Consider the following 20,335-nt stretch of genomic DNA (forward strand, 5'->3'; position numbering starts at 1 on the left):
AAGTCAGAAGAAGTTGGCAGTAATTACATGGCATTATTCATGGGGTACTGACTTTGGCAGACATGACCTATCATCTAGGGAAGAATTTGAGTTCAGGAGAATGAATAGTTATGAAGATAGTAAGAAGTGACATTTTTTGAAGACTTACTAAGTGCTAGGATCTTTACCTGCATTATTTATTGTAATTCTCATAATATACCAATTAAGGCTCAGGAAAATCAAGTGCCTCACCCAACAATACATAAGGCAGAGTGTATATGGCTTGCAGATAACTGAGCCATCTGAACTCAGGCACTGGTGACCAATTCTGAGCCACTGAAATAGGCAAAAGCTAATATTAGTATTTAATTATTCTAGTTTAACTGCATCTAGCTTAGGAGCTTGACTGATATATTCCTAGATCCAACGATCCCTGGTTGCTTGGGCAAAGCCCAATTTCTGCATTTGCAAGGGTGAAAAGTGGACCCTACACTGGGCGAATTCACATATGTAAGCCTGTCCCTCAGCCACATTCTTCTGGTGCTCAGTCCCTTTCAAATGACAGTAACCAGATCAGTTAAATGACCAAAATTTGTCAAAAAAGTTTAAGACAAGAAAAAGTGGCATGGAGTACTGGAACAGCCACCAGACTGGGGGTCAGGAAACCTGGTTTCTGGTCTCAGCTCTCTCACTAAAGTGCTCTAAGACCAAGGAAATTCACCCTACTTCCCTGAATCTTGGGTTTTCATCTATAAAATGAAGACAGAGGAGCAAAATCTCTATGATCCCTTTCAGCTCTGCTGTTCTCTGACTGCCCAGCAGTAAGAGGAGTTAGAGGCTGATCTCACTTTTGGGGGGCTTCCAATTATCTTCCAGATGCCATACTGAAAGGAAGAGCAGTTCCATGAAACCTTATACACAGCAAGCCTTCTGAAAGCCATTACCTTACAGCATGATGTGGTCATCACTGCTCCTTTGCCCTCCTGGCTCTGCAGGGCTATTCCTGGAAGGGTTAGCAACTGAAACAGTACTTCTGGGAATCTAAGAGTGGCAGCGGTGGGTGGGGAGAGCACAAATAATTTTTTCGGGCCCAACAGGCAGGGAACAGAATGTTGAGACAGTAAAGATCCTTGTCCTTGTGGTGCCAAGATACATTTAAAAATGAGAACAACTAACAAGTCTCTAGGCTTTATAAACCACACTGCCCTGTGCTATCTGATATTTCCTCCTTTCAGCTTCACAACAAAACTTTATGGTAGGGAGGTAGGTAATGGGTACTGTATGTGCTTAGAGGAAAGAAACAGACCTGGTGGACAAGCGCATGCGCTCACACACAATCATCTTTGTAGGAGCTACAAAACTTCTAAAACTGCCCATGATTTTATTCACAGCGTGGGCAGGAGTAGTAATTAGAACCATCTCTTGAGAGGAATGGAGAAAATCTTGTTGAGTCTCCTACCAGCGGCCCCCTCTTTAAGGAAGGACAGAAGCCCCATTAGAAATGAAACCCAGTCCCTTGGGGCGCCTGGGTGGTGCAGCTAGTTAAGCATTTGACTCGAGTTCAGCTCAGGTCATGATCTCAGGGTAATGAGATAGTGCCCCACGTGGAGTCTGCTTGGGATTCTTTCTCCCTCCTCCGCCACACAAATAAATAAATAAATCTTAAAAAAAAAAGAAAGAAAGAAATTAAATCCAGTCCCCTCTCCTTCCCCACGGTAGGTCCACTATGCTCCAGCCACATCCAGAAATTCATGCACACCTATAGTCTTCTGTGCCTCCATGCCTTTGCCTGGGCTGTTTCCTCTGCCTTAAAAATCATTTACCACCTTTACCTGGTAAACTACCACTCATATTTTTTTAGACATTTCAAATGCCATCTCGTAAGAAGACTTCCTTGATGCCATCTCCAGTTGTGACTTTCTGCTCTGCTTGCCCACGATATTCTGAACCTGCCTAGACTTACTGAAAAACAAGAAAACACTGAGACTATTGATTTATTTGCCTCTGTGCCATAGACATGAGAAGCCCATGGGCATGGGCCATGATGAATATAGTTTTATATCTCCTATACTTAGTCCAGCACCTGGCACACAGGAGGCACTCAGTAGCATGGTTGGTTGGATGGATGCATGACTGGATGGATCACTAACTAACATGAAGACTTCTAGGTCATTCTCTATTAGGCAGAAGGCAGAAGTTTTATTTTAAAAGATAAAATAAGACAGTACAATACTCAGAGAATATGAACTTGCCTCAGGTACTGAAAAGACCTTGTTCTATCATCCGGACAGGAATGAGAAGGGTAATAAGAAAAAGTGGGATAAGACCAAAGACTCAGGGTAAAGGGCAAAGACAAAGCCCAGTCCATGGCACCCATAGGGATGGCCTCCCCCAGGACATGGGAAATAGTGGTGTGAAAGGACCCATAGATCCTGGAAAATGTTGGGATTACCTGTGGCCAAAGATTTCTCCAGACCTCCCAAAACATATTACTAAAAAAAGCACCAACATCCCACGATACCAAGATGAAGCAGCAGTTCAGCAAAATTCTAAATGAAAAGTCTCACATTCTAAGGAATGAATGGATAAATCCTTGCAAACATATCTGGCTCTACTGGGAAAATTCAGATCATTGAGTATTAACAGCCATAAAAGGATTTTTATAATACCCACAACTATGGATGATATGATATTCCTGGATTCAGGCTCCCAACATTGGCCATCATGTCTATCACTGGTAGAAACCCCTTTGCCGTGTGTCCACAAGGGGATTTCCTCTTCACTCCTTCAGGATGGAGTAGCATTCACATGAACACTCTCATCTCAGGCTTGTATACTCTTACATATTCCATCCATGGGAAGAAGGATCACTTAGCTGATCCATGAGACTTGGAGAAAACCCAACCTTTCTGGGGCCATGTTAAGAAGGAAGTAGTGCCACTGCCTTGGCATGGAGTCAGTGCAGGCTTGGCATGGGTCTGTCTTCTTGAACTACCTAGACCCAGGCCAGCGGGCTCTTTCAGTTTGTGAATTAAGATCAAGTGCCAAAGCAAGCCTAGCCAGGTCTCATCTCTTTGTGTGAGATCCTTGGCCTACCAAGGAATGGATTAGGTCAGTGTCATGCAGGTCCCAAGGTCTAGCCATGTACAGAAAAGAGGGAGGATTTCCCCACTGTGCTCTTTAATTCAGTACTGCACTTTTTTTCAGCTGGCTCTGGGAATTGTTCTCAATTGTTTAGACTTCAGAGCAGACCAGTGGTGAATACTGGGCCATCGATGTCCTCAACACATACATGTGATGAGTCATGACTCTTTACCTCCAGTGTGAAGCCTACGTGACAAAAATACCTCAAATGCAGCTTTAGTTAACTGCAGGGTTACTTTACTCTATGGAAAAGTGATAGTTCTAATCTTCTTAAAATAAGTTTGCTTGTTTTTGTTTGTTTTCTGTGAAGGAGTTTGAAATATTTCCTGTCATGGAGAGGTCTCGGAGAGAAATGCTACCGGAATGAGGTTAGACTGCAACTATCACTCAGGGCTACAGTGTGTCTTCCACAGAGCCCTTTCTTAAATGGTAAATATATTCATGAAAAAAGTACTGTGAACACTGAAATTATGAAATGAAATCACTGTCTGTCACCTAGTAATGTCACATAATTCAAAACAATTTATGGAGAGTGCATAAGTATTTTGGACAATTGAGGCCAAAAAAGGAATTGTTTATCAAATCCTCCATTCAAATATATATTCACTCATTCACCAAGTATTTTGTCAGTATCTATTGTGTGCCAGATAATAGCCAGTGCCCTGTGCCTAAAACACAGTCTCCCAGAGGGAGAGAAAAGAAGTTCACAAACGTAGCCTTCCTCCCCTTAGGGAATGGTCTTCCTTCACGCGTGCGTATCTTCGACTTTGCCTCTCACTTAAGTTAGTAACTCCTTCTACCTGAGCTTGTAAGTCTCTTTTTCACCTGGTTTTCCTGACGCCACATTATGCAGGATCTGGCGGCTAGCACACTGCTCCCTTGTACAGAACAAAGCTCTTTCTGTAATGCAAATAAGCGCTCGAATTCAGCCCTGTTGTGTAGGGGCGTCCCCATGAAGTGGCCTGCCCCAGGAACACATCGAAGCACTCTTCCCAGAATTCTGTAAAAAGGCAACTGCAAAGTGCTGAAAGAGAGCCTGGATAATGGATGACAGCAGGTGGGATGCCGCTTGTCTTCCTAAGGGGCCTTTCTCCCCCCTGATCTCTTCCTTCCTGTTTGCTTTTGGTAGATAAGTAGGATTAGATGGGTGACCTGTGGATGATTCACATGGAACTGAAGGTCAACAGTTATTGGCACAGATCATTTTATTGGACTGTGGGTAGATGATTCCCTGCAAGACACCGGGTTTTGAGTGTCTCCCATCAATTCTGAACGTTAAACAGTTTCGTCAGTACAGCTTCAATTGTGAAGAAATGTCTACTGTATTCTTTTGATTCACAAAACTATTTTTCACCTTACTTAGTATAATGTTCCCCAATCAAACCATCCAAATACCCCCTTGAAAGAAGGCATTAGGTGGTAACATTTTAGCTTTGAAAATTTGCCTGTAAGTTACTTAAAACATTGTAAATTTCTTGCCCTGTCCTTCAAATGCACCATATAAATATTGCATTTGATCCTTAACTTACACTCCATCAATAATTTATTTCATAGACATCCCTCCGTAAGACCATCAGTTGCTGAGGTGTTCAGTTTTCGGGGAAAGCATTTATTTACTGCATGAGCCCAGGAAGGCTGGTAAAGACTTGGCTAAAAGCTCCACATGGAGCGAATTATGGTAATTGTATTAATGCTCAAATCCACGAAGCTCTGTTCAAATCTGCTAAAAGGTTTTGCACTTTATTGCCCACATCTTGACGGGCAATGAGTCCACTGGAAATGTTTAACACTTCACAGGGAAGCTTCCGAGATTCATTTCTCATGGTTACAAAAATTACTGAAGAATCTCTGGAGGTATCTTCCAGAGCAATCTCTGAAAGTCACAACTGAGAGTTAACAACCTCTTTACTATCTTCCACTTTCGGATCAGACTGAAACTACAAGTTCAAGTCACCAGAAATGAAAATCAAAGGAAATATCACACAATTAATTTTGATGAATGGATAAGTTTTAATTCATGTATGGCAATATTCTGGCTAATGATATGTCTCCTTAGGACATCCATTAAAAATCCATTAACTTAACAGGCTAAATCTAATACAGTTACTCTGGAAATTTTCTGCTAGATTAACATTATGGATTTTTAACGAATATTTCCTGTAGGTATTGCTCTATTAGCAAACCTAATATACTAATTAAACATGGGTTTTGTGTTGGGGCTGGGGGGAGCACCAAATGTTAAAATAAAAAAATCAGAGTTGAAGTTGGACCCAAGTCACCAAAGACTACTACTAAAATCAGTAAATATCATTATAGCTTTTAAAAGCAAAAAGTGCCAACCTACCAGGACCAGCCATCTCAAGTCAATTTATTCACTTACTAATCACATTGTATTTGAGCTACTAAAGTGTACCATCCCCTATGCTGGGACTGAGGACACAAAGGTAAATTAGTGAAAATCCTGATGTCAAGGAGCTCACAGTCTAGTATAGAATCAAGACACATACAGGTAATCAATGGGTACTATACTAAGATATGGTCAATATACCATGAGAACACTCAGAAGGAATAACCAAATTTAGGGGGTGGGGAGGCACAAGTAATTGAAGTTGAAATTTGTGTTCCAATAAGATATTAGCTCCTTCTAGGGCCTCCCATTGGGAGGGTTTCAATCCTGACTTAGCATTTATTGCTTCTGCATGGGGTTAGATGAGATTATCAAATTTTCATCTGCAAACAAGGTAACATTACTTTTGTCACGGATCGTGAGAATTACACGCAACAAGGTCTGGGAAAGCACGGAGAAATGTCCTTGAAATATAGAAGGGGAAGCAGGGTTGGTATTGATTTGTCACCTACCATTCACAGGCACACAATGGGTATTAACTGGAAGTCAATATAGCAAAAGGGTTAGAGCAGGATTTGGAATCATCCAAACATGGGTCTGGATTCTGTTTCTACCACTTACAAACTGAACAACTGTCATTTAAACACTCTTCCCTTTTCTGACCCTTGGTTTCTTCAGCTGTTTAGAAGAGGATACATAAAAACAACTCCATTACACAGTTTTAGAAATTTACAAAAATATTGGTTATAATGCAATAGAATCATGTCCGAGAAGCAGTGAACTATTAGTTTGAATTGCTACCATTAATTATGCCTTCACAGGTAAGACTATATGGAAACATTACGAGACTCATCTAAGTTCACACCATTAGTGCCAGAACTAGAACCACTCTAGCTCCCGGTTCAGTGTTTTAGATCCATCTTGCCTGTACCCCTCAATCATAAGACAAGAGACCTTCCCTTGGCACTCAGTCTTGATGGCTCTCCATCAAGGCAGCAAGCTCATGGGGTGCCTCCAAAAAGAGCAGATTGGGGACTCAGGAATTGATGGCTCTGCTTCAGCTCTAATGACCAGTGTACTAATACCCTGGTGCTATGGGCTGAATTGTGTCCCCCAAATTCATATGTTGAAGCCCTAATCCCCAATGTGACTATATTTGGAGAGAGGGTGTGTAAGGAGGTAATTAAGGTCAAAAGGGTAGCGTTCTGGGGTGCCTGGTGGCTCAGTCACCTGAATGTCTTACTCCTGATTTCCGCTTAGGTCATGATCTCACATGAGATCGAGCCCTGTGTCCGGCTCCGTGTTCAGCAGGGAGTCTGCCTGAGAGTCAGTCTCTCTCTCTCCCCCTCCCCCACTTGTGTGTGCTCTCTTTCTCTCTAAAATAAGTAAATAAATCTTTAGAAAAAGGGTGGGGTCCTGACCCAATAGGATTTGTGTCCTTAGAGGAAGAGACACTAGTGAGCACTCTCTTGTGCACATCTCTGCACACGTACAAAGAAGAGGTCATGTGAGCACACAGTGAGAGGTGGCTGCCAACAAGCCAAGAGAAGAGGCCTCAGAACTAAACTTAACCTTGTTGGCACTTTGATCTTAGACTTCCCAGCCTTCAGAACTGTGAGAGAAAAATTCCATTGTTCTAACTCACTCAGTCTATGGTGTTTTGGTACAGCATAGTGGACTAAGGCACCCAGGACATCTCCTTGCCACAGTTTTCTCTCCACTCTTGCCATCTGTCTCCATTCCAGCAACTGAGTTTGTGTCCCACACATTCCATAGCAGGTATCTATCAATATCACCTGTGCCAAGACACTTAAGGGTAGGGTACAGTGATCCCTGCCCTCCAGAAGCTTTTGGCTTAGCACTGGCTTCCTGTGTGGCTGCCCTTTCTCCCTGGTGAACAGGAAGCACTGTCTAAAAACCCAGACTGGTTGGCAGGAGTCCCAACATGCCAGCCTCTAGCCAGCTCACTCAGACCCCAGAATAAAAGGCCGACCCTATTCCCCTCTCGCTGTCCAAGCTGCTGCTTCCAAATGGCTGGAAGACCCAGAATTTAAAGCCAACCATCTTCTGACTTACAGTTTTAATACTTTTTTATACCCTGTGAAGTTATACTCCATTTATCAACTGAGATCCCATCACACCTTTCTCCTATTCAGGTATGTGCACTTGTTCCAATCTAGCTGATGTTAACTTTGGGGGCTAAATCCTGGCCCACTGGAAGCCAACCATACAGCCACATCAGCTCCCTCAGTCTCGTATATCCTCATAGTCAGTGTGCTTCGGCAGAAAAGTGTGGAGTTAGAGACCCTAGTTCTAATACTGACTCGACAACTTACTAGTGGACAAGGAACTGAATCCCAGTTTTCCCGTCCATAAAATGGGAATAGTTATTACACCAATAGGTTTTGTGAGGGCCACATGAGATAATGTACATAAATCACCTACCAAAGGACTCAGAATATAGCTGATGACGAATGACGACCGCTTTGCTTTCTTCTTCTCTTCCCTGGTCCCAAGTTCCTTCCCTTCTCTAACCAGCTCAGATCCAGACATGATTTCAACGGAGCCACGGAAATTCCAGAATGGTTCTTGCTGCATACTACTCTGTTTTTTCCCCAGACTTAGCAATTAGTAGTTGAACAGACCACACACAACCAGTTAGGCTATCTACAACATAGTAGAGCGGGGCTACCTGAATCGTTCATGTTTCTATCCTGAAACTCTTGCCCTTTAATAGATGGGTCACGAGGACTCCCCCAGAGAAAGGATGAACTGAAATCACCTACCACATGACTTGGTTATCAAGGGCAGTCATGGAACACTACATCAAAAACTAATGATGCACTGTATGGTGACTAACATATCATAATTAAAAAAAAAAAAAAGAAGAAGAGGTTGTAGCAGACACCAGTTTTTCGCCAATATTTAACAGCACAACTCTCAAGTTTTAGCTGGCCACGTGCATGGACACACAGCTGCCCAGCCCATGGCCACATTCCTCAGCCACCCTTGCAGCCTCGTGGGGCCTTATGAACAAGTGCTGGTTAATGGGATGCGATCAGCAATGACGTGGCTCATTTCCATGTTATGGTCTCTCCAGAAGAATGCAGATGGACTCCTCTGGTCCTTTTCATTCCTCCCACTCACTGACCGGGAACTGCTGAGAACTGGAGTAACTAACTTGGACCCAAGGTTGGAGGCCATGTTGTGACAATGGCAGAGCTGGCCTGATAGTCATTTCCCTCTATTCTATTACATAAAAAGGGTATTACCTTCCATCTTGTTTATTAACCCACTGTTCTTTTCACTTTTATTGTTACAACATCTTAGCCTAAACACTAAACAGTACAAAAGGATTTCTATTTAATTAAGGATAATTGCCTACCTGATGACAGCTTACTACAACTGCAAGTAGTAACTATAGGAAATAAACAACTTTCTCTGACATGAACAAGCAAACCTTAAACTTTTAAATGCCGGCTACTGTTATATATATGTACCTTGCATCTCAATTCTTTCACCAAGTAAACCCCTACTAGTCACCCACATCTTTATTAGCTGGTCACATAAAACTGGAAGTCTGGGACTCTATGGCCTTAGTCAGGAACCACTGGCTCATGCTGCAGTTTCTTCTCATTTTTATCTTTTCAATTGTTTTTCTTTCTGCTCATGGCCTTGCCTGGTTCCTTGAATCTAATTCACAAAGCATCTTCCTAGTACTGATTGGAAACCATCTATACACACCCCCTTGATTATGCTACTCTCAGCTACTCCATGAGAATGTCTTCCTCAATCTAGCCCATGTCTACGAGTCTATATTTCAATGCAGACTTTCCACAGTCTGTATCTCCACTCAGTTCCCATGAGCCCCAATATAAGGAATAGTCACTGTCTATCCATCAAAATGGATTCCTTTCTCTTAGAAAAACAGGGCTGAGTTTCTGCATTTTTTAAAAAAACTTATTTATTTGAGAGAGAGAGAGAGAGAGAGCATGAGCAGAGAGAGGGGCAGAGGGAGAAGCAAGAATCCCTGCTGAGCAGGGAGCCCAGATGGACGCAGGGCTCAATCCCAGGACCCTGAGATCAAGACCTGAGCCTAAAGCAGATGCCTAACCTACTGAGCCACCCAGGCGCCCTTCTTTTTTAAAAAAGATTTTATTTATTTATTTGAGAGAGAGAGCGCGTGTGCACAAGTGGGGGGCGGGGAGGGGCAGAGGCAGAGGGAGAAGGACAAGCAGACTCCCTAACGAGATGGGAGCCTGACACAGGGCTTGATCTTAGGATTCCGAGATCACGGCTTCAGCCAAAGTCATATGCTTAACCAACTGAGCCGCCCAAGTGCCCCCTGCATTTCAATTCATAAAAAAACAAAAACACACTAAAGGACAATATCCTCATATATACATACACATAATTACTCTCCAGGTGTTTTCATTTTGTTTGCTGTTTACCTATTTTGCTGTAATTATCTGCAACAAAATCTTCCAAGCCAACCATCTTCCAGAAACTGTCATCCCAGCCTTTCTCTGCAGAGTACGTCCATTTGCACACCAGGGAGCAGAGAGAACTAAGAAAATGGGAGAAAGGTAGAACCAATAATATGAGTCAGGCTTCCTTTATATTTTGCCAAATACTTACCCAGATATCTGCAGTAGTGTTAAAGAAGTAGAATAAGCCAAAGTAAGTAATTACACATCCCCGTTCAGATCCAAAGTCTCCATTTATACCTGGCCATGGGTTGGTGGTTGTGGGGCTGAGTGATGGGTAAATGGGTGTTCATGATCTACTCTGTTTTGTGCATGTTCAAAATTCTCTATAATAAAAAAGGTAAAAAGAAATTGAAAAAGTGCCTGGTCTATATATATATGGTTGCCCTAGTCTCAAGCAATATTTAATAGGAGGAAGACTGGAATGCTGGAAGGTACTTTCCTCTCCAGCTTCATTTACCCTTCGTCTTCTACACTCAAGCAATAAAAAATTCATTTGCAGTTTTCTGGAAAACAAACAAACAAACAAAAAAACTCTTGCACATCTGTGCCTCTGCCCTACTCCTATTTGTTTGGAAAATTCTTCCCAGCTTCTTTGCCCCAATGACTCAAATACTTCTCCAGCCGAGGCTGAGTCTCCAGTTTTGTGTGTGGGTGCTCCTCCTCCGAGCTTCTAGAACATGCAACATACCTTCTACCACAGCCCTTAAAATGCTGCGTAATTAACTGCTTCTTTACATAGCTTCCCAATAGTGCTACTGCTTTCTATGCTCATCTTGTGTCAATAGCAAACCACAGAAAATGAAATCTGAGGCAATCAATCCCCGTTTAAAACTTTTCAATTGCTCCTCATTGCCTTCAGGAAAAAGTCCAAACCTTAGCAGGGTTTTAAAACACCCTTTGTGATATGACTATGCTGACCACCAGACTCCTGTCTTGCTGTTCCCACCCTTGCTTTCTCCATTCTGCAAAACTGAATTATTTGAAGTTTCCTGTAGCAGGCCTTGATTTCTCACTTCCCTGTGCACTGAAACCTTTGCTTCATTCTGCCAAGAATGTTCTTCACTATTATGCCTTTGCTAGTTAGCCTTCATGACTCAGCTCAGATCTTCCCTTTTCATGAGGCCCCAGTGAAGAGCAAGCTGTCCAAAGCCTCTTCTCTAAGCTTCAATCTGGACTTAGCCTTAACAATGATCACTGTAATGAAATGTACTGACCAAAGCTTCCCTAGCTCGCCCATTAACTCCAGCTATTCCTTCAGAGCAAAAGCAGTCCTGATCAGCTCTACCTCCAGTCCTGAGTCCATATTCAGCCACAATGAATACTGAGTGACTGGCAGCACTAACAAATGAATATGGTCTGTCTACCTCACCAGAGGTAAGTGATAAACCTGGGAAGCTCACACAGTTTTAAAGATAAAACTATCTCATAGAGTCAACAGTCTAAGTGCATCTCATTCAATCATTCACAATGATTCACTCATCCACTCAAATATTTAGTATTCAGTTACTATGATTCTGGCACCAGGTAATGCCCTGGAGAACCAAAGGTATGCAAGAGACTTGGTCTGCTCCCATAGAAGCTGACAGTTAAACTGGGGGAGACAGAACTTGATCAATCACACCTAAAATCATGTACTAACAATAATGTTCAAAGGAGATAGATGAATGAAAACCTTTAGCAGGTGAATCTGAATCTGATATCACCTGGCAGGAGGAAAGGGGAGGAAGTATCAAGCAAGAAAGGCTCCACACAGGTGACATTTTATGAGACCTAAATGTCTTTTGAAAGCAAACAAATGTTATTGACCATTACTGATTTTTTTTCAGATGTCATGTAGATGGCAGACACACTGAGCTGAGCTAAGCAGAACAGATATACTGAAGGAGTGTTAGCACCAACAGAAATGTAATATGCATGTGCTAAATCCTTCACCTTACTTAAGATACATTTTTTTTTTTGAGGTATAAAGAAGGTAGTTACTTATGTAGCATATCCTGAAGAATACAAAATAGGCTAATTCCTCCTGGCACAATGCCTGGAATTCCAACTTTTTGGAATCCCTGAGACCTCACTGCAAAGAACAGTGCTATGGAACAGAAGATGGTGTAGAGGGATTATTTCTAATGGTCCGACTACACAGAACAACTCTTCACTCTCCAAATGCCCTATTCATTTGCAGAATTCTATGCCTCTGTTCTGACTGTTCCTTCTGTCTTAACTGCTTACCGTTCCTTCCACTCACTTGGCAAATTCCAAGTCATCCAGATGGTCCAGTTCCAATGGCACCTCCCCACTATCTCCAAGCTAACCTCAGGGCTCTCTCTTTTGAGGCAGCACTCTAACTTGAAAATATGCATTCTAGTTCTTCATAGCAGAGGCAGGCTGGGTTCATGACCCCAAGTCTTTGACCCTCCACATACCTGCATCTCTTGCCGAGTAATTTGCTGTGCTGCCCCACCCCCTCCCACCCCCACATTGTGGACAGGATCTCCTTTCCTACCTCTAGATTTTGGATTCTGTCACATGGCTGGATTTGGTCAAAAATGTAAGGCAGGAGGACAGCATTCTGGGTTCAAATCTATGCCTCAAGAGGCATTATGTGTTCCTGCTTGCTCTCTTGCACCTCTGGTATAGCTCTGAGAAAATCACGTGGGGCTAGCCCATTGGTGCGAGGAGGAGGAGCAGAGACATGTGGAGTAGAGCAACGACTACCAAGCCCGACCTGGATCACACATGCCCCCCAGGCAGTCAAGACCTGATGCACCAAGTTCAGCTAAGACTAGAAGGACCACCCAGCACAGCACAGCCCAAACGAGCTACCCATGAGCCAAGTATATGATTATTGTGTTTAACTGCTGAGCACTGGTTGTGGTTTGTAACGGTCAACAGTTAAACAACTCAACCTTTTATAGCACAACTAACTTATTCCAAGTAGATTCCCCCTCACCCCCCCAAAGAGGGCAAGGAGAGGGATGTCTCAGTCCTCACAGCAAGTTAAAATAGGTGGCCAGAGAGACTGCTTTGAGGGAAGATGACTGAGCCCAACGGGCAGGGAGTTGACAGGTGCAGATGCCTAGGGCAACTCCAGCCTCCTTCAGGATTATTCAAACACTACCATGGTCCATTCCATGCGGATGTCTTTTAATCAACTCCCGGGCAATATGAATGTGTAAAAGCAGCAGAAGTGGCAAAATGCAGAGTGCACCTGAGGCCACAGGTTCTCCAGAAATCTCCAGGACACAGAGTAAGTATAGGATTTTGTCTTAGAGAGTACAGGCAAGGTACCAGTGGCAGAAGGAAACGTTTGCCTCCCCCCGAGGCCTCTATTAAGACCAGGGTTCTGTCATTCCCTGAGGTGTTTGTTAGCAGCTTGCAACTCCCAGAATAACTCTTCGCCATCGGGCAAGCTGACCTACCAGCCCACTGGGGGTGGCAGATATACTCTGTAGGATTACAACTGCAGGCAGGGGACTGCGAAAGACTGGGGCGACACTAGCAGGCTGAGCTGTTTCACAGATGGGCAGCCTGGGAGGAGTGCTGTCCCCAGGGAGAAGGGGCCACTGGCTTTTTGTTCTCTGGAGCCAGAGTGCCAGGGCAGAAACTGCTGGGCTGTCACTGCTCTCAGATTTGTTAATGCCGAGGAGACTACAAAATCCTAGGTGCAAGTCGGAAGAACAGCGGTCAATGAGCAGGGAGAACAAAACCAATATCTAAGTTAGGGAACCAGTTCGAGTGAGAGCGGGTCCCACAGAACATGTAGAGGAGACAGGTCTCTGAAGACAGGATGGTGAAACCACAGGAACTGAGTATCCCTAAGGGAGGCACAAAGAGCTCAGAAGGACGCAAGGAAGACTTTCTGAATGAGAATGACTGATTTTTCAATTTAAAAGTTTCTGCAGAAGAACGAAAAAGAAAATCACTGGCACTGTTGAAATTCAAATTAAAGATCTGGAAGACCAAGTGAACAACATATCACACTACCCAGAACAAAGACACGAAGAAAGAAATGATGAGAGAAGAAAGAGGCGTGGAGAGCAGATCCAGCAGTGTAACATGAGAGTAACTGGAATTCCAGAAGGGTTTTTTCTTTTAAAGAGAAAAGAAAAAATTAAAAAACACACACACACCAAAAAAGATGAAAGAAATGCTATAATTAAATGAATACAGTACTAGGTTTTTGTTTTTGTTTTTAAATATACTGAGCTGAAGCAAGATTTAAGCTTGCAGATTAAAACTCTCATTAAGTCCAGGAAGTGAATCCAGGAAATACTTGAATTTCAAGCGTAAACAGAAAATTATACAAGCTTCCAGACAGAAAGAATAAGTTACTTACAAAGGCAAGAGATTCAGACTAGTTAAGGAATTCTAATCTACACCTCTGGAATGTAGAAGACAGTGGAATAATGTACAGACTATTAAGAAAAATGATCCAAGAATCCTATGCCCAGACAAAATATTATTCAGCTGTCAGGGCAAAAGAAAAACATTTTCAACATGCGAGGATTCAAAAAGCAAACTTCCCATATACGTGCTCTGAGGACAATACTTGAGAATGAACTTAACCAAAAAAACAAGCGATTCACATAAGGGAAATCAAAGACTAGAGGAGCCAGCAGTGGTGAGCACAGATGTTCATGCTTTCTCTCCATATGTGTGTGTGCGCTCCTGCACATACATGTGCATGTGTACGTATGTGTGCACACATACATACACCCATATTTAAATCTACATAGATGATGATAAATAATGTAAGCAGGAATTTGTAATACTAAGTTTTCCTGGAACACCTTCCTGCTATATTAGAAGGAAGAATCTAGTAATGGCCTGGAAGTTGAAAATACTGCTGGCAAAACCTCAGAGTCAGAAACTAAAGAAGGGGTACACAGGAGAAGTATGCAGATGCATATATATGTATATTTGGGCAGAATGTTAAGTTTAGTGTATGGAATAAGAAGGTAATTTCTAACAGAAACAAAAAGCTTAGAACTCTCAAAATAACAAGGAATAAAAAAGGAACAAAAAGAAAGTTAAGAAGTCAGTGAAACCAAACTAAACCAATCAAAAGGGAAAGGAAAAGAGGGTAACATGATAAAAATAGAAAATAAAAATACCATAGAAAGAATAAAGTCACTTATTTCAGTTATAACAACAAATGTGAATGGGCTGAATTCCACAAGTGGTTAAAAGATAACAATATTCACATTGGGGTTAAAATTGAGTTATATCTTGTTTACAATACAGATTTTTCTAATGTGATAAAAAGGTTTTTTATAAAAAGGTCAACAAAGAGGTGCACCTCGGTGGTGCAGTTGGTTAAGCATCTGATTTTGGTTTAGGCTCAGGTTCTGATCTCAGGGTCATGAAACTGAGCCCCCCATTATGCTCCACACTCAGCATGGAGTCTGCTTGGGATTCTCTCTCCCTCTGCCCTTCCCTCAATCCCTCCTAGCTCTCTCTCTCTAAAATAAATAAATTTTTAAAGAAGTCATCAAAGAAATAACAAATACACTTTTTAATATGACAATTTAAATATCAAAGTAGAATACAGGATCAAATATATTAGCCAAGACTAAAAGGATCATTCCAGAATGACAAAATATTCAATCCAAGAATATTACTGTTCATTAAATTTTATGAATGAACAACATAATGTGAAATATATAAAACAAGAGCTCCCAGATTTGAAAAAAAAAAATAAAAGCCACTTGAAAAGAGAATTTATTTAAAGATTTTACTGTACTTTCAGAATTTAAGGAAATGGGTAAACCAAAAGAATAATAATATTACTATTGAGTAATTAAAGGACTCAAATATAATCAATAAACTCAACTCTCTATGTTCACATAGGGGGAGAGAGAGGGAGAACATTTTATAATATAAGCAGAGACTAGATAGGCAAAATGGTATTTCACAGGAAATTTTGAGTTTAAAAGTTTTATTAAAAATGAAAAAAGTCTGAAAATCAATAACCTAAGCAGACAACTTAAGAAATTATGAAAAACAAAGATAGATTGAATAAAAAAAAAAAGATCAAAAGGACTAGTAAAGATAAAAGCATATGAAAGAATAACATAACAAGATAAAATTTAGGTAATCAAGAGAGCCAAAATACAGTTCTAAGAAAAGACAATACAAACAAACAAACAAAAAAAACCTCTGGTAAAACTGAGGAAGGAAAAAAGAGAGAAGGAAAAAGTAACAAATGTCATGAATGAAAATGGGGGACATAACTAAAGAAAAAGAAGACATCAACAGAAAAAAGAGATTAAGTAAATAACATTATGCTAGTATGTTTCAAAATTTAGATGGAATAGGAAATTTACTAGAAAGACAGAATTTACCAAAACTGACTCAAGAAAGCATAAGAAAACTTTGATAAACTCATGACCATTAAAAATATAAGCCAATAGTTAAAAATTATCCTTCAAATAAAATTTCGAGCCCAAATAGTTGTACCAGAAAGGTTTAACAAATGTGCAAGGAACAAAGCACTCCACATTATTTCAGAGACTAGAAGAGGAAATGCTCCGGAAGTTATTTATGAAGCTAGCATAACTATATTATAAAACCAAACAAAGACAGTATAAGAAACAAAAATCAGAGGCCATTCTCACATTATGAATGGGGGCGTAAAAATTCTAAGCAAGACATGACCAAATTTTATATAAAAATGGGGAAAAAGTACATCAAGAACAACATTCCAAAACATTTTAATTGAAGATGTATGAATGTATTTTGAATAGTATTTTACTAAAGGAGAGAAAAAGATCAAATCACATTGAAAAGAAAAAAGTATTTGATGAAGTTAAGGGCCACATCAAGATAGAAACTCTCACTGAAGTAGCAACAATAGAAGTTTCGGCTTCTAACCATGATGGACTAACAAGAGACTGGATTTTACCTCCCCACCCCCCATCTTAAGAAATTGGAAGAGTAGGGAAAAAAAATATGACACAATTGCTCTCAGACCTTGAACCACAGGCAGCACAGAACTGTGATCCTTGAGAGAAGGAAACAAATGAGGTGAGCCCTAAGATCACTCTGGCTTTCTGCCAGGAAGCCCATACCTGACCACAAAGCAGAAAAAAGGATGCCAAGGAAAACAAGTCAGGTTCACAAAATTGCGAAGACTGATATGAGAATTCAAGGAATTTGGAGGTGGCTAGAAGCCATGATGGCACACACTTGCAAAGAGGAGGGAGCTGTGCAGAAAGAGGGTACTGAAAACTGCACAGAAGTCCCACGAAATCTTTAACTGCAAAGATGCAGATATGTACATGGACACTCCAAAAGGTCTGATGAGAAGTGACTGGAAGGCTCTGAGCTGAGCTGTTGTCAGGGCTCACAAAGAGCTGAGAATGAGAATCATCTGAGGGACTAAAATTAGAGTGAAACGTCCTCATTTATCACTTGGGGCATTCAGTGGAAACCCCCAAAGAATGCCTTAGAAGTATAACTGAACCTTCCTGTGTAAAGGTTACAATAAACAAAGCTTTGAAAGAAGATTCCAAAAGATAAAACAAAGCCAAAAGTACATTAACAGCCTACTAGAAAAAGTAGCCCAATAGTCATTTAAAAAAAGATAACAAAACCCAGACTATGGACAACATAAAATTAACATGTCAGCATCCAATAAAAAATATCTGAAGAAATAATGGCCAATTTTTAAAAAATTTGATAAAAGCTATCAACCCACAGAGCCATGCTCACTGAAACCAAAGCAAGATAAACACAAAGAAAACCTCAGCAAGACACATTATATAATCAAATTTTTTTTAAAAGTTGACAATATTAAAAGCAGTCATAGGAGAGACACAAAACAGAGGAACAGTCCAACAAAGTCAGCAGACTTTTTACCACAAATAATGCAACCCAGAAGAAAGTGGAATGACATCTTTAAAGTACCTGAAAGGTTTAAAAAGAAAAAAAATCAAGCTAGAATTCTATATTCAGAAAAAAATAAAAAGACCTTCAAGCAATTAATATGAAATAGAGTCTTTTTCAAACAAACAAAAACTGGGAGAATTCATTTCCAAGAAACCTGCATTACAGGACACGTTAAAGGTAATTCTTTAGGGAGGAGGAAGAGGACACTAAATGGAAGTATGAATTGATACAAAGTAATGAAAAAGTATCAGAATCAGTAAATATGTGGGTAGATACAAAGGGCATGTTTTCATTTTTAAGTTTCTTTAAAAGAGAATCGACTTTATGTCTTCATCTTTAAAAGGTAATTTAGAAAAAGACACAATGTACTGTGGTGCTTACAACATGCATACAAACAAAACATGACAACAGAAGCACAAATGACAGACAGATATGAAAGATATATGTGATGGGGTGTAAAATTACATGAAGGTAAACTATGATAAGTTAAAGATGCATATTACAAATCCTAGAGGAACCAGTAAAAAAGAAGATAAAATCAGTAAACCAATTTGGGAGATAAAATGGAATACTAAAAACATTTCAGTAATCTGGAAGAAGGCAGGAAAAGGGAAAAATTAGAGAATACACAGAACAAATAAAAGGCAAATGGCAAGATGGTAGATTAAAACCTAGTCTAGGGGCACCTGGGTGGCTCAGTCATTAAGCGTCTGCCTTCGGCTCAGGGCGTGATCCCGGTGTTCTGGGATCGAGCCCCACACATCAGGCTCCTCTGCTGGAAGCCTGCTTCTTCCTCTCCCACTCCCCCTGCTTGTCTCTCTCTCACTGGCTGTCTCTCTCACTGGCTGTCTCTGTGTCAAATAAATATATAAAATCTTTAAAAAAATAAATAAGAAAAAAAAACCTAGTCTAAAAACTACAATGAACAGGCAAAAATTGTAAGACTGGATTAAAAATAAAAAATGAAATCCAACTCCATGCTGTCTTTAAGAAACTTATTTAAATATAACGATGCAAGATAGGTTCAAGAGTGGAAGGAGAGAAAGAGAGATGCCAGGCCAACGCTAATGATAAAAAAGTTTGAGTGGCTGTATGAATATCAGAAAGTAAACTGCAGAACAAGAAATATACCGGGGAAACAAGAGGTGCATAATGATAAAAGGGTCAATGCATCAAGACGACTTGTGTTAAAGAAGAAATCGTAGTTTGTTAGAATGGCAACCGGAACTCAGCTACAGTTTGATTTCTTTCTTCTTTGTTTTAGCCCAGAACTAACAAGCAATGCGCAACTGTCCGCGACATCAAGGATTCGTGACAGTATAACTGGATGTGACCACCTAAGGTCACCCTTGTTTTTTTTACACCAGTCTGCCTAAAACTCAGCAATCCTAGTGGCCCATGTTGATTAAAAGGTCTGACAGGCTAGAGGGGTCCAGAACTGTGGGCTTGCTCTCTTTTATGGTATTTTAGAGAAGAGCCTGTTTGAGTGGGGAAAGTCGGGAGGTACTAAAGCATCTACCACCTTCTAATAAAAGAATGTTACTTTGTTTCATTTCCTGATGCTCCATCTAGCCTTTTGGGAATTTCGGCACCTCTGGTCTGGCCATGACCTCCCACAGCAGGGACCGTGTCTGCCTTATTCATCATGCCGCTCCCCAGCACCAGGCACAGCGCCTGTCTGGCAAATTCTGAGAACTCAATCCATGTTTATTAAGTAAATGAATGAGAGCCCTAGGATGTCAGTTATAGGAGGAGACTTTCAGGTTCCCAATCACTTTTTAATTGTTTCTATTATAAGGCCCGGATCTCCAGCTAGTGCTCCCTGAGCAGGCTCTAGAAGAGAAAAGGCTCGATTCTTGATTCCTGGGGCGACGAAGAGCACCAGCAGAACGCTGGCTTCCCTGCATAAGCCACCCACCTCAACGGAACAAGGAGAGCTTCTTGAAAACGTGTTTCATCTACCTTACATACCTCCCATCACCTACTTCCCCAGGCACAAAAACATGCTGAATCTCTAACACAGCCTCTTTTCTTTCTTGAAAAAAGCAAAAAACAAAAAGAGCCTTCCATTTAAAGATGCCAGATTGACGACACACGTTGACCTCTGCTCCCTTTAAAGATTCCAATAAAATGGCCATATGAGAATATTTCAAAAAAGCAAAAACCCACAATGACAAAGATAACAGGAGAGACGACAGCAACAGACTTGAAAGGCAGAAAACACAGATGGATGAGTTGTAAGGCCCTTGGCAGACTTGGAAAGACAAAAACCTAAGTGGCAGGTGAAAAGTTCAGAAGCACAACGATTTCCCTGCAAAGGCACCAGGTACTTCAGAAAGTGGGAGTACAGGTGGGGCTACAAACGGCGAGATGGCTGAAAGCTGCATGGGAATTGAGTAACCCCCACGTGCCCTCAGGATGAGCAACCATGGCACTCCCTCTGCTGCACCGCAAGGGACAATGAAGGCTCACTGAGACTGAGTAGGGT

The 20,335-nt window shown here is 41.2% G+C and overlaps 1 protein-coding gene across 13 annotated transcripts in view; it reads right to left on the reverse strand.

The window, feature by feature from the left end:
- The window catches only part of FGGY (FGGY carbohydrate kinase domain containing), a 503,109-nt gene that overhangs the window by 347,067 nt on the left and 135,707 nt on the right, over positions 1 to 20,335 (reverse strand). For all 13 annotated transcript variants that reach the window (XM_040627236.1, XM_040627231.1, XM_040627230.1 and 10 more), the window contains one exon: positions 9,922 to 10,037. In XM_040627236.1, coding sequence (XP_040483170.1) covers positions 9,922 to 10,037 — 116 coding nt within the window. The remainder of the gene's footprint in view (positions 1 to 9,921; positions 10,038 to 20,335) is intronic.

This window comes from Ursus maritimus, unplaced genomic scaffold, assembly GCF_017311325.1.
Source record: "Ursus maritimus isolate PB19 unplaced genomic scaffold, ASM1731132v1 scaffold_12, whole genome shotgun sequence".
Classification (NCBI taxonomy): Eukaryota; Metazoa; Chordata; class Mammalia; order Carnivora; family Ursidae; genus Ursus; species Ursus maritimus.